The 15,444-nt window shown below is 41.8% G+C and overlaps 1 protein-coding gene across 1 annotated transcript in view; it reads left to right on the top strand.

Annotated features, from left to right (window-relative positions):
- The window catches only part of GIGYF2 (GRB10 interacting GYF protein 2), a gene marked incomplete at its 3' end in the record, with an annotated part of 181,145 nt that overhangs the window by 153,322 nt on the left and 12,379 nt on the right, over window positions 1–15,444 (top strand). Inside the window, 1 exon segment of the mRNA XM_027769362.1 lies at window positions 3,910–4,068. Within this exon segment, the coding sequence (XP_027625163.1) occupies window positions 3,910–4,068 (159 nt within the window).

A 15,444-nucleotide genomic window follows, 5' to 3' on the forward strand; every position in this document is an offset into this window, starting at 1 on the left:
ATGCACACAGCCAAAAAAAAACAAAGAAAAAAAAAAAAAAAACCCCCCCCCCCCCAGAGGGGATGGCCACGCCGCAATCCCTTCTCCTCCATTCTCCTCTTGGGATCTTGGGCACACACATACATGTGCCCGGTGTGAGTTTAAGCCACCTGGTCCAGGACTTGAGCTGTGTTCGACTACATGGGAGTCCAGCGACATAGCCATTATGCCAACTGCCGTCCCACCTAAGGTGTCCTTTTAAAAGTATATTTGTTGGGGCCGGCAGGTGGTGTGGTGGTTAAGGACTCTGGACTCCCACATTGCCCCACATGGTCGGCTGCAGTTTGAGTCCTGGACCTGGTGGCATACTTTCTTTCTCTCTCTCTCTCTCTTTCTCTCTCTCTCTCTGTCTCTCGCTCTGTTCCTCTGGTCACATTAAATAAAGAAAGTTAAAATGAGGGACACGCCCCCTTATTCACAGTTTTGATTTCTAGTAACCTGTGGTTTCAGTAGTCCATGGTCAGCCGTGGGCTGAAGATAGGTGAGTACAGTACAGTGAGATCTTTGGAGGACAGAGGACTCGTTGATGTGACTTTAATTAGAGTATAGCATTACCATTACTTCATTACTAGTTACCATCAATCTCTCATGTGCCTAAATTACAAGTTAGGATTTTCTTTTTAGATTTTTGCTATAGTGGGCCTGTGCTTGCTAGAGAGAAACAGTGAGAAAGAAAGTGAGAAATCATCCCTACCTCCTAGGATTTGGGGCACACATGCACACATGCCCAGAGTTTTTTTGGTCATTGTGTCTGGGGCTCAGACTGTGGTCAGCCTTGTGCGAGTCCAGTACCTTAACCACCACGCCACCTGCCAGCCCCATGATTAAATTTCATCATAGATCTGTATGTATAGGGAAAAAAACATATGTAGGGTTCAGTGTGATTTGCAATTTCCAGCATCCATCAGCAATCTCGAATAAAGATTGGATAAAGAGGAGCCACTACATTGCAGGAAGAAATCTGTTGAATTCTGTGTTGCTCGGTGTTCCCTAAATGGTTTTGGCAACAGGACCCTATTCTGTGTAGTGGTTAGTAGTATCTGTGAGACTTGTTCTTCAGAACATGTTCTTGGATACGTGGCTTTACTCAGTACTTCCATTTCTTGTTTTTTTTTTTTTTTTTTCTAAGAGATTTTTGCTAAGGGGCACATATGCTTGTCAGAGAGACAGAAGGTAAGAGACCCACCCCCCAGGGGTGATGGCTATGCCACAATCCCTTCTCTTTCACTCTCCTCTCAGGATTTTGGGTGCATGGCATGAGTTTTAACTGCTGGATTTGGACCTTGAAACACGGTCAGCTACATGGGAGCACAGCGACATAACCACTATTAAACTGAGAAGTTTTGGTGGCTCTGTTGATATGATCTTTCTGTGCTTTTGTTTCCCAGTTGATTAAAATTAGGGACTCTGGAAGACTGGAGGAGCAGAATGGTGGTGTGACTGGACCCTTTGGAGGGTGCACCTCTGTCATATACGTGTGCTATATCAGGAATAAAGACGAACATTTTTTAAAAAGGAAGTACATTTTTTAAAAATGGGACTAACAATGGAGAAACCAAAGCCTGAGTTTTCTAATGTAGCCCTTCCTAGCTAATATAGAAGACTGGAATAGAATTCATAGTATACTGCAGTTTGATTACTAATGTTTTAAATACAAATTGTAAACGTTTTTTTCCGTAATGCCAGAGGGTACATGAGCATGCGTGAGAAGAGAGAGCAAGCATGTGCAAACACCCCCAGTGTGGCGTGATGACGCCATAAGCCTTCTTTCAAGTCTTCATGCAGCCAGGATTGTTGGCACTGCATACAGACCTGGCATGGTTTTGCAAGCTGCCAGGGCTGGGATTTGAACCCTGGCTGACATGGATCTGGTTTTCTCTGTGTATCATTTAGCTGCTGTGCTATAGAGCCTGCCCTATTTTTACTTTTTTTTTTTTTAACGACATTTTCCTCTTTATTCATGATGATGGCATGCATATGAAAGTGAGCTTGAGAGAGAGAGAGAGAGAGACAGAGAAAGAGAAAGTGAGAGAGAGAAGCACCCTCCGCAGGTCTGGTCATACTGTGATCTCCTTCCTCTGGTCCTCTGTCCTGTCAAATCTGCAACACTTAAAACGTGCTTGGCTTTTTTTTTTTTTGGTAATTGAGATTTATTGGTTGTGTCAAGGGTCAATACAGACATTTCAGTTTGTACCCAATTCTTAACATATGTACCAAAAATTTAAAAAGCCAAGTATAGTGATTTTTTTTATTTATTCCATCTTCAAATTTGTAGGCAAATTTTCTTTAAGAGAATGTCAAGAACCATGTCTTCAAATGTTGAAAGCTGTTATGTAAGCCCCACCAAATCACAATTTAGTATCATACACACTACATACTTCAGATTTCCAATTTTTCACAGTACATTAACAAAATTATTAGGAAAACTGGAACTACCACCACCAAAGATGTTACAGAGCACACACAATTCTGACAGGGAGAGGAACAATCAAAGAGTGGTTTTCTTTAGGAAACAATACTACTAAAAAACATAATGGAAGTAATTAAAAATATTCAAGACACATTAAATGCATGACTGTGACTCCAAACTGCCATTTAGTATGCTTTGTATTTAGGATATAAAAACCACCCACCCTCCCCCACCTGTGGAATGTTAAGCTGACATCCAAGAGAGTCAAAACCTCCTATAAGTCAATATCCCACTATTTTCTGGTTGTACTGAAAAATAGACAACCAGTAAATGATTTCACCTCTTAAAAATCACATTTACACTTAAAAAATGGGATGAAGTGGGATTCTCTTCTTCTTAAACAATGTTTCTAGAGCTACTAAAAAACTTGCATTCACAAAATAGTTGATAAAAATATTCCTCTGGATCGTACAAGAAAGGAGACAGGGACCACTAATAAGACTTGGTATATGACATTAATCAGACTTGACTTCTTTCTCGCCTGCTTCATCAGAGGTATATCTCCTCATTTTCAGTTTCTCTATTTCCTGCAGGTAAATCTTTAGTGTCTCGGTTGGCCATTTCAGCCTTTTGCTCCCCTTTGTTTGCACTCTTCTGTCTGAAGATTTATCCTTCCCTGCCGCCTCTTTTGGCTTCATCTCCACTGTTGCAGGAGCAAGATTAGCCAAGAACCTGGCTGATCTCCTCTTGTGCTCTTCCTTGACCGCCTCCTTGGCTGAGCTGACCTTCCTTTCGGGCATCTTGGCTGTGGACAGGGTGCGTGCTGGGTGCCTGATGAGGCCGCGGCACACCTAGAGCCTTTGCAGAGTTGAGCGGATAAACCCTACCGCTCCTCCTGCTGTCTGAGCTGCTGGAACTCTGGTATATTTTTCTTTTTTAGAGAGATTTTTGCTATAGGGCATGTGCACTCACCATAGATATAGATAGAGAGACAGAAAGTGAAAAATCACCCCCTCCCAGGGGGGAGGGCCACACCATAATCCCTTCTCTTGGGATTTTGGGCATGCACACGCTGCCAGCATGGGTTTTAAACCACTGGGGTCCAAGACTTGAACCTCAGTCGACTACGTTGGAGTCCAGCGACATAACCATTACACTGAATGCTGATCATGGTGTGGTTTTCACGCTGACTGGGCTGGCAGTTTGAACTTTTGTCTTCATGTGGATCCAGCTTCTTTTGGACAGTGCTTTACAGCTCTGTGATGGAGCTGGCCCTGTTTTTATTTTTAACGTGCCTACTTTCCCAACTCAAATGTTTTTGTTCTAAATCCTAGTTATACACTTTTTACATTTACTGTTAGCAGACTTAGCAACACATCATCTATTCTTTTTCAAATTATGATGTTATATATTGATTGATAGACCCAGAGTTTCATACCACCCTCCCTTTTATTTTTTAGGAAGAGGCTCTGCGACGCCAGAGAGAGCAGGAAATTGCGTTAAGACGACAGCGAGAAGAGGAAGAAAGACAGCAGCAAGAAGAAGCTCTTAGAAGACTAGAGGAGAGAAGGAGAGAAGAGGAAGAGAGGCGAAAGCAGGAAGAATTGTTACGCAAGCAGGTGACCAGATGGTTTATCTTGTTCCTTTGAAGTTAGGAATTTGCGATTAGGAAAGTACATTTGACCCTTGGACAATCCAGGTTTAAACTACACAGTTCAACTTATATACAGATCTCTTTTGATTAAAGACATTAGAAAATACAGTATACTACTGTAAATGTACTCTTTCTTATGTAGATTTTCTTGCTAACATTTTCTTTTCTCTAGCTTAGTTTATTATAATTATATATTATATAATACTGGGTCGTCAGAAAAGTCATGATGCCCTTTTGCATAGAAAAACAAAAAAATACGTCATGACTTTTTCAATGACCCAGTGCATATAACATATAAAATATGTAGTTTGTTTGATTATTGTTTAAGGTTTCCAGTCGACAATAGGCCATTAGTAATTAAGTTTTAGGGGAGTCAAGAGGTATACATGCTGGGACCAACAGTTGGCGTAATGGATATGTCGCTGGACTCCCATGTAGTTGACTGCGGTTCACGTCCTGGACCTGGTGACTTAAAACTCATGCTGGGCGCATGTGCGTGCGTGCCCAAGATCTTGAGAGGAGAATGGAGGAGAAGGGATTGTGGCCTGGAACTACCACCACCAAAGATGTTACAGAGCACACACAATTCTGACAGGGAGAGGAACAATCAAAGAGTGGTTTTCTTTAGGAAACAATACTACTAAAAAACATAATGGAAGTAATTAAAAATATTCAAGACACATTAAATGCACGACTGTGACTCCAAACTGCCATTTAGTATGCTTTGTATTTAGGATATAAAACCCACCCACCCTCCCCCACCTGTGGAATGTTAAGCTGACATCCAAGAGAGTCAAAACCTCCTATAAGTCAATATCCCACTATTTTCTGGTTGTACTGAAAAATAGACAACCAGTAAATGATTTCACCTCTTAAAAATCACATTTACACTTAAAAAATGGGATGAAGTGGGATTCTCTTCTTCTTAAACAATGTTTCTAGAGCTACTAAAAAACTTGCATTCACAAAATAGTTGATAAAAATATTCCTCTGGATCGTACAAGAAAGGAGACAGGGACCACTAATAAGACTTGGTATATGACATTAATCAGACTTGACTTCTTTCTCGCCTGCTTCATCAGAGGTATATCTCCTCATTTTCAGTTTCTCTATTTCCTGCAGGTAAATCTTTAGTGTCTCGGTTGGCCATTTCAGCCTTTTGCTCCCCTTTGTTTGCACTCTTCTGTCTGAAGATTTATCCTTCCCTGCCGCCTCTTTTGGCTTCATCTCCACTGTTGCAGGAGCAAGATTAGCCAAGAACCTGGCTGATCTCCTCTTGTGCTCTTCCTTGACCGCCTCCTTGGCTGAGCTGACCTTCCTTTCGGGCATCTTGGCTGTGGACAGGGTGCGTGCTGGGTGCCTGATGAGGCCGCGGCACACCTAGAGCCTTTGCAGAGTTGAGCGGATAAACCCTACCGCTCCTCCTGCTGTCTGAGCTGCTGGAACTCTGGTATATTTTTCTTTTTTAGAGAGATTTTTGCTATAGGGCATGTGCACTCACCATAGATATAGATAGAGAGACAGAAAGTGAAAAATCACCCCCTCCCAGGGGGGAGGGCCACACCATAATCCCTTCTCTTGGGATTTTGGGCATGCACACGCTGCCAGCATGGGTTTTAAACCACTGGGGTCCAAGACTTGAACCTCAGTCGACTACGTTGGAGTCCAGCGACATAACCATTACACTGAATGCTGATCATGGTGTGGTTTTCACGCTGACTGGGCTGGCAGTTTGAACTTTTGTCTTCATGTGGATCCAGCTTCTTTTGGACAGTGCTTTACAGCTCTGTGATGGAGCTGGCCCTGTTTTTATTTTTAACGTGCCTACTTTCCCAACTCAAATGTTTTTGTTCTAAATCCTAGTTATACACTTTTTACATTTACTGTTAGCAGACTTAGCAACACATCATCTATTCTTTTTCAAATTATGATGTTATATATTGATTGATAGACCCAGAGTTTCATACCACCCTCCCTTTTATTTTTTAGGAAGAGGCTCTGCGACGCCAGAGAGAGCAGGAAATTGCGTTAAGACGACAGCGAGAAGAGGAAGAAAGACAGCAGCAAGAAGAAGCTCTTAGAAGACTAGAGGAGAGAAGGAGAGAAGAGGAAGAGAGGCGAAAGCAGGAAGAATTGTTACGCAAGCAGGTGACCAGATGGTTTATCTTGTTCCTTTGAAGTTAGGAATTTGCGATTAGGAAAGTACATTTGACCCTTGGACAATCCAGGTTTAAACTACACAGTTCAACTTATATACAGATCTCTTTTGATTAAAGACATTAGAAAATACAGTATACTACTGTAAATGTACTCTTTCTTATGTAGATTTTCTTGCTAACATTTTCTTTTCTCTAGCTTAGTTTATTATAATTATATATTATATAATACTGGGTCGTCAGAAAAGTCATGATGCCCTTTTGCATAGAAAAACAAAAAAATACGTCATGACTTTTTCAATGACCCAGTGCATATAACATATAAAATATGTAGTTTGTTTGATTATTGTTTAAGGTTTCCAGTCGACAATAGGCCATTAGTAATTAAGTTTTAGGGGAGTCAAGAGGTATACATGCTGGGACCAACAGTTGGCGTAATGGATATGTCGCTGGACTCCCATGTAGTTGACTGCGGTTCACGTCCTGGACCTGGTGACTTAAAACTCATGCTGGGCGCATGTGCGTGCGTGCCCAAGATCTTGAGAGGAGAATGGAGGAGAAGGGATTGTGGCGTGGCCATCCTCCCGGGGATGATTTCTCATTTTCTGTCTCTCTGTCTCTCTCTGTCTGGCGAGTGCACGTGCTCTATACCAAAAACCTCTAAAAAAAAAAAGAAAAAAAAAGGGATACATGCTTTTTTGACTATGCAGAAGGTCAGTCTATGCCTCTGACTCCCCTGACATTGTCCGAGGGTCAGCTACATAAGGTGTTAAGTAGCCTATCTAAAACCTTTCTGCTTGCCAAAAATAACCAAAAGAAGCCTAACTGGCTTACTATTTGCATCTAAGTTTCTTTTTTCTTCAAATGGAAACTGGTTTTTCTGGTGGAAAAATAAAATGTATCTTTATTGTTTTTGCTCAACTATATGGTAAAAGGTGTAAAAAAGGAAATTTTTTACAGCTAATTTCAGAGTTACACAAAATAAACAGAAGAGCACAGTAATTTCCTGTGAGCCATCCAGCTTCAGTAATTGTTAATGTAATGACTCTTGAGGACGATGTGAGACAAGGGTCTGATTCCTTCTGCATGTACATACCCAGAGACTGTCCCTTTCCCATTAAGTGTTTCTTGACATCTTTTGGAAAGTCAGTCAACTGTTAATGTGTGGATTTATTTCTGGGCTGTTTATTCTCTTTTTCTTTCTTGATAGTGTCCTTTAAGACACCTGAATTTTTAATTTTGGTAATGTCCAGTTTATCTAGTTTTTCCTGAGAGTTTTAACATTTAAGCTCTTTCTTTGAGTTTAGCATCTTTGCGTCTGAATTCAAGTCCTTTTTTTGAATAAATGTTTTGCACATATTTCCTCCCATGCTTTGGGTTGTCTGCTTTCTTAGTGGCATCTCTTGATAAACAGGATATTTTTAATTTTGCTGGAACCTTTTTTTTTTTTTTTCTTTTTCCTTTTTGCTATAGGGCTACATGTGCTCTCCAGAGTCAGACTGAGAGTGAGAAATACCCCATGGGGGATGGCCATGCTGAAGTCCCTTCTCTGTTCTTCTCCCAAGATTTTGGGCATGCATGCACACATACCTGGCATATTTTACAAACTGTCGGGTCCAAGACTCGAGCTGTGCACTCAGCTCTGTGAGATCCAGCCACCTTTACCACCACACCACCTGGCTGGCCCAGTTTTGCTGGAATTTTATCAAGTTTTTCTTTTGTAGATAGTATGTTTTATTTCCTTTCTGTTAAGAAATATTTGCCTGCCTATATATTATTAAAATAACTCCTGTATTTTTTTTCTGAAAATGTTATAGTTTTTGTTTTTTCCAAGTATATTCTAATTATTATTTGTGTATGGTATGAGGTATGGGTTTCCAACACCACGTTTTGTGCCGTCTTTCCTTTCTCCATTGAATTTCTTCCATGCTTTTGTAAAAATACATTGTATATATATGGTTTTTATCCTGGACTCAAGACTTGATTACTTTGTTTTTGTTTTTGTTTTTTTAACTCTGTAGGGAGTGTGTGCTATAGAGAGACAGAGAATGTGAAAACTCACCTCTCAGGGGGATGGTTTCACCTCACTCCCTTCTCCACTAGTCTCCTTTTGGGATTTTGGGCACACATGCCCAGTGTGATTTTCAAGCTACTGGGTCTGTAACTTGAACCACGCAGTCAGCCATGTAGGGTCCAGCACCCTATCCTGTTTGGTTGGCCATTGATGATTGTAGCTTTATAGTAAGTCTTGAAATCAGCCAGTTTCTTCGGGCTTTGCTCTTTTATTTAAAACTATTCGATCTTAAATCTTTTGTCTTTATATTAAAATTTAAAATCATCTTAATTTCTGATCAGCGTGGGAATTTTGACCTGCTCCATTTCTACCTGGTCTGGTTCACCCCTCCTTAGACAACCTGGTGGTCCCCTGCTCCTGGGAGGTCACCATATTGGTGCTGAACTTAGTGCAGACACCCGATCGGCCGAGGGCACTATACCCCCGAACTCCTGGACTCAAGTGATCCTCCTGCCTCAGCCTCCTGGGTAGCTGCGTTATAGGCACGTGCCACCGCACCCAGCCATTTTAATTTCTATACGAATAAAAGCTTACTGTGATTATAATTAGGATTGTGCTAAATCTATAAATAGAGGAGAATTAGTTCTTTAAGATGTGCTGACTCTCCCAATCAATGAACATGTTTGTTTATCTTCCTATTTCCTTATGTTTTTCGCCCAGTGTGATTTTCAAGCTACTGGGTCTGTAACTTGAACCACGCAGTCAGCCATGTAGGGTCCAGCACCCTATCCTGTTTGGTTGGCCATTGATGATTGTAGCTTTATAGTAAGTCTTGAAATCAGCCAGTTTCTTCGGGCTTTGCTCTTTTATTTAAAACTATTCGATCTTAAATCTTTTGTCTTTATATTAAAATTTAAAATCATCTTAATTTCTGATCAGCGTGGGAATTTTGACCTGCTCCATTTCTACCTGGTCTGGTTCACCCCTCCTTAGACAACCTGGTGGTCCCCTGCTCCTGGGAGGTCACCATATTGGTGCTGAACTTAGTGCAGACACCCGATCGGCCGAGGGCACTATACCCCCGAACTCCTGGACTCAAGTGATCCTCCTGCCTCAGCCTCCTGGGTAGCTGCGTTATAGGCACGTGCCACCGCACCCAGCCATTTTAATTTCTATACGAATAAAAGCTTACTGTGATTATAATTAGGATTGTGCTAAATCTATAAATAGAGGAGAATTAGTTCTTTAAGATGTGCTGACTCTCCCAATCAATGAACATGTTTGTTTATCTTCCTATTTCCTTATGTTTTTCTTAACTTTTCTCAGTAACTTTGTGTTTTTATTATAGATCTTATGCACATCTTTGGTTTTAAAATTTATTGTTGAGTGGTTTTTTTTTTGTTTTTTTGTTTTTTTTTTTTGAGAGTTTTTTTCTATAGTGTGCTTGCACTTACTAGAAAAACAGAGACAGAAAGCAAGAAATCACCCCCCAGGGCGGATGGCCGCACCACAATCCCTTCTATTCCATTCTCCTCTCGGGATCTTGGGCACGCACGTACACACGCCCGACGTGAGTTTAAGCTACCGGATCTGGGACTCAAACCATGGTCAACTACATGAGAGTCCAGCGACATAGCCATTACGCCAACTGCTGTTCCCAAAAGAATCAATTTTTGGCATTAATTTTCTCTTATTTATGTTTTCATCAATTCCTACAATGACTTTTTCAAAACTGTTTTTTCAAAAAATGTTTTCCCTAGGCCAGCAGGTGGTATAGAGGTAAAGGCAGCTGGATTCCACACGCTGACTCTGCGGTTCAAGTCCTAGATCTGGCTGCCTGAAGGTCACACCAAGTATCCTGAGAGAACTGAGAAGATGAATTGTGATGTGGCCATTCTCCCAGAGGCTGATTTCTACTTTCTCTCACTCTCTCTGTCTCTGGCTAGCACACGCATCCTGTAGCATAAAGTAAAAAAAAAAAAAAAAAGTTCTACTTTATTGATGGTAGTGTGTGTGTGCATGTCCATGAGGGAGAGCACCCTCTAGAGGGCTTGCTCACGTCGCAACCCCGCTTCCTCCAGTCCTCTAAGCCCTAGATTCTAGGCACTCCTCCCTGTTTGAGCATGTTTCAGACTGACAGGGCCAGGTATTTGAACACACATGAGATTCAGCTTCTCTCTCTCTTTCTCTCTTTCTAAAACAATATGATGGTTTTCATTGTATTCACAGAGTTGTGCACTCCTTCACCACAACTTTAACTTTATTTTTTTTTTTTTGCCAGAGGGCAAATGTGCTTGCCAGAGAGAGGGAGAAAGTACCCCTCACTGGGGCACGGTCATACTACAATCCTTTCTCTTCCATTTCTCTATCCTGTTGGAATTTGGGGCCTGTCACAGCCGTGCCTGGCTTGCTTGTCAAACTGCTGGGTCCAAGATTCCAATTGCAGTCAGACATTTGGGATCAAGCTCTCTTAGCCACTAGGCCTCGGGGCTGGTCAGATTCAGCTTCTCTTGAGTAGTGCATTATCACTATACCATAGAACTGGCCCATATAATCACTACTATTTTCTTCCTAGTACTTAGTTTAGTTTGCTTATCTTTTCTAGTTTCTTAAGACAGAAATTTAGATAATCTTTTTTTTTTTTTTTTTGGAGAGATTTTTGCTATAGGGCATGTGCGCTTGCCAGGCAGACAGAGAGAGACATAGAGACAGAAAGCGAGAAATCACCCCCAGGGGGGATGGTCACGCCGCAATCCCTTCTGCTCCATTCTCCTCTCGGGATCTTGGGCACGCACACACACGCGCCCGGTGTGAGTTTTAAGCGACCGGGTCTGGGACGCAAACTGCGGTCGACTACGTGGGAGTCCAGCGACATAACCATTACGCTAACTGCTGGTTCCCGAGAAATTTAGATAATCTTGTAACATTTTAGAAATTCACAATAGCACATGTGAATATGAGAGAAGAGAGAATAGGAAGGAAGCATCCTCAGTAGAGTCTCTTCACACCATGATCCCCTTCTCCCAGTTTTCTAGCTTATCAGAATCCTACGTACCTGGCATATTTTCAGGCCACCCCAGGGATCCAAACTCACAGTTTGCCAGTGTGTGGCTTTCAGCACTGCAGTTCAGTTTGCTGTCAATCGCACCACCGATCTAGATGTAGATAATTTAAAACTTTTCTTTCTAACAAGTACATGTAAAACAATAAATTTTCCTCTAAGCACTTTGTTAGCTATATCTCACAATTTTTGATATATTGTGTCTTTAATGATCATTTAGTTTATAATCTGAATTTCTTTGATTTCCCTTTTGGCATATGGGTTATTTGGAAAAAGCTTATTTAATTTCCCAAGTATTTGGGAACCTTTCCACGTAATCTTTTTTGTATTCATTTCTAACTTAATTACATTGAGGTCAGAGATGTAGTCCATAAGATCCAGTTTTTAAAATTGGCTCACTTTTGGATATGAATATGGTCTGTCTTGACTTTATATACATTTCATATGAATTTGAATAAACTGTATATTCCTCAGTTATTCAGTAGTGTTCTATGAATGACAGTTAAATCAAGGTGATTGATAGCATTGAAATATTCTATATAGTTAAGTTTTTCTAGTTATGTCAATTGCAGCTGTCAATAGAGGTATGTTAGAATCTGAAACTGTGGTTTTGGATTTGTTTTGTTGGTGTTTGTGCGCATATGTTTTGAAGCTCTGTTATTAGTTGCATACATGTTTATGGTTTTCTGTCTTCTTCTTTTTAAATTTTAAATTCCCAGAAGGCATGTGTACTTACTGGAGACAGAAAAAGAGTAGGAGAAAGCAGCCCCCAGTGGGGTGTAGGTTACTCTGCAGTCCCTTCATCCCCATTTCCCATTCTGTCTAGACCTGGGCACACACGTGCACGTACCATGTGTGTTTTTCAAGCCTTCGGGGCCAGGATTCAATTTTAGTTGGCTATGCGATATCCATCTCCCTTAACCACTATCAGGATGGCCCATTACATTAGGATTTTTAAGAGTAGACTTTTGTTTGTTTGTTTTTGTTTTTTACATTTTGTTCAGCTTCGATAATCACATTAAGGTCAGTTGATCTAACCATGTAACTGTGCTAGTACAGGAAGCCAGTACATCTCATTTTATAATAGACTTCCTGCACTTGTTTATTGTTAATTGCCAGAGTGTGTGTGCACTCTCTAGAGAAAGGGAGGGTGGAGGGGGGACACTCCACTCCTGCTGGGGGTGTGATAATGCTGCAATCCTTCCTCCTCCATTTCTCCATCCTGTTAGGATTTGGGGCATGCGTAGTGTGTTGTTCAAGCTGTCAGGACTAGGATTCAAGGTGCTTTTGGCCATGTGGTATTTTGTTCCCTTTGACACTGGGCTAAAGGACTGGCCCTATTACTAGAATATATTTTTAGAAAATTTTTTAGATAAATTAGGGAGGTAGAGCTTCCGTGTGCTTCCGGCATAGCTTCCTGTATTATTATCCTACATTAATTTGCTACATTTATTTCAACTAATAAACCAGTACTGATGTATTAACTAATGTCTATAGTGTTCTCAGATTTTCTGTGATTCTCTCTTAAAGTTCTTTTTTGTTCAGGAATTCATTGAGAATATCACGTTTCAGTTAGTTGTTACATCTCCTTTGGCACTTCTTAGCTGTGACACTGTCTCTGACTTCCTTTGTTTTTGATGACCTTGACATTTTCTTTTTTTAAGAATTATTTTATTGAACTTTATTTATTTATTTTAACTTGACCAGAGAGGGACAGAGAGAGAAAGTGAGAAAGCAAGCCATCCCATTTGGGACTCAAACCATGGTCAGCCATGTGAGAGTCCAGCACCCTTAACCACCACGCCACCTGCAAGCCCCGACCTGGTGGGTATATTGTAGGCTATTGCTCTCTTGGAATTCACCTTGTATTTTTCTCATAAATAGACCGTAGCTGTAGGCATTTGGGAAGAAGTGTACAGAGGCCAAGTGACATTTCTGTCACATCATAACAAGGGAGTTACCAATATAATGAATGACTGCTGGTGTAGACCTCAGTCACCTGGCTGAAGCAATTCTGTCAGGTTTGTCCACTGCTATTTCTTCCCCTTTACTCACGGAAGTCCCATATGCAGTCTACTCTCAAGGCTGTAGATCTTTGTGTGTATCTTAAGGATGTAGATTGACACAAGGCTGGGAATCACTTGCTTTCGCTTAGGTTCTGGATGCAAACCCTTTCAAAAACCTAAATTCTTGTAGCAGTAGCTAGCGTTCAGATTAGATTGTATATTGACTTATTCTTCAGTTTATTCATTTAACATGTTTAGTTAATTGTACCATATGCAAGTTATGCTTGTTTTTTGGTGAAGAAGCCTTTCTAGGAAGTTGTGTCTATCTTCAAGATGCTCACAGACTGTGTGGGTGACGAATATTCAAGAGGTAAATGTCTCATTGGGCTGACCCCACCCATAGTGTAACCCCATTCGGTTACGGGAGCCAAATTCTACACGGTTGACACTGGTTTGAGTCATAGCCAGCAACTTGAAACCATGCTGGGTATGTGTGCGTGCATGTCTAGCATCATGGTGGGAAGAGGAAGGGGGTGGGGGTTGTGGTGTAACCACACCCCACTGGGGGGTGCTGTCTCTCCTCCTTTCTCAGAGTACTTGTGCCTTCTGGCAACTTAAGGAAAAATAGGAATTTGAGGATCCATTTTAGCTAATAAATGTTACAGGGTGTTTGAGGCTGCAGAATCAAAGTGCCCACTTACAGGTGGCATAAGCAGTGGGTGAGAATGTTGCCTCGTGTATCAAGGTCTGGCTATAAGGCTTTACAAAATGCTTGCTTCGGCGACACCATCAAGCCTTCTGGGCTCGCGCGTGAACTGCTCACTGTTTCTTGGTGTGCTGACCTTGGGTTCAGATTTCTTGTGCAATGGTTAGGAGTTCTGGATGGCACACCCTTGTACCTGTATCCAGAAAGGGAGTGGCCTTTCTCTTGAAATTCTTTCATCTGGAAAGAATATCTTCTTACAAATCTCCTAGCAGACATCTCTGTGGCCTGAATCAGATTGTGGCTATTTCTCATTACACCAAAAACTGTAAAGCAAAATCTGGCATTTTAAACTTACAGTGCAGCAACAAGCTATCTCTGTGAGGAGGAAACCTGGAAAAAGTAGAAACAGTAGTTGCCACAGGTGTACTAGAAACAAACAGAGATTAGGACAAGTAGTTGAGCATAAGCAAAGGGAAGAGGTGACATCTGTCTCCTACAGGCTTGGGAAGCCCCCTTAGAATGACTGACATCTGACTTCAGTTTCAGAGGATCACGCAGAGTGTTATAGGCACAAAAAAACAGATTCTACAAAGGTGAGGAAAATTTCTTAACAGTGAAACTAGAGTCTTGGAGGGCACAGTGGATTGTTTTGAGGGAAGGAAGCAGAAGGAATATGAGCACAAGTGAGGAAAAAGCAGTAGAATGTGGAGGGTTGATTGTGGAGAGATGTCCTAAGGGCCAGGAACCAGGGACGGAGCTGAGTAATTTTGTCAAGTTGCTCTGGTTGCAGGCCTGGCTGGCTGTCATGGAGACCGGTAGCCCCACAGGGTTGTGGTAGCTCTCAGCATGCAGCACCTGAGTGGTGTCCTCAGCCTCAGGAGCTGGAAAAGTGCTTCCAGGAGATTTTCCTTAACCACTGGCAAGCCACTTCGAGATCAGGGCTTTCACTACAGATGTTCCCAGTGACAGGCCTGAGTTCATTAAAATCACACCCAATAAGCATGCCAGGCTCTTGTAGCTGCTGGGAATATATTTTCAAAGAAGACTTACTTTGGGTTGGCTCCATGGCATGGCTCTGCTCAAGAGAAGCGGCATCCCACCTGGCAGCTGCAGTCTGCGCTCCAGGCCTAGTCACCCTGAGAATGCTGGGCACGTGCACAAGCGCCCAGAGTCTGGCAGGCGGGTGGGCTGGAGCAGGGTCCCGTGGCGACCAGGCCCTGTAGAGGTGCTCCCATCTGGCTCTCTCCCTCCTCCTCACTTGCACATACTCTGTCAAGAATAAAGAAAACTTTTTTTAAAAAAGCTTCTCTCACATGTCACCATAAGCACAGTTTCTAGTTTTTGCGACATTTCTCTAGCCATTTGACAGAAGCCTCCTAAAGTAAGTCAGGTGTTTTT

The sequence above is a fragment of the Tupaia chinensis genome, unplaced genomic scaffold (genome assembly GCF_000334495.1).
Source record: "Tupaia chinensis unplaced genomic scaffold, TupChi_1.0 Scaffold149383_1, whole genome shotgun sequence".
Classification (NCBI taxonomy): domain Eukaryota; kingdom Metazoa; phylum Chordata; class Mammalia; order Scandentia; family Tupaiidae; genus Tupaia; species Tupaia belangeri.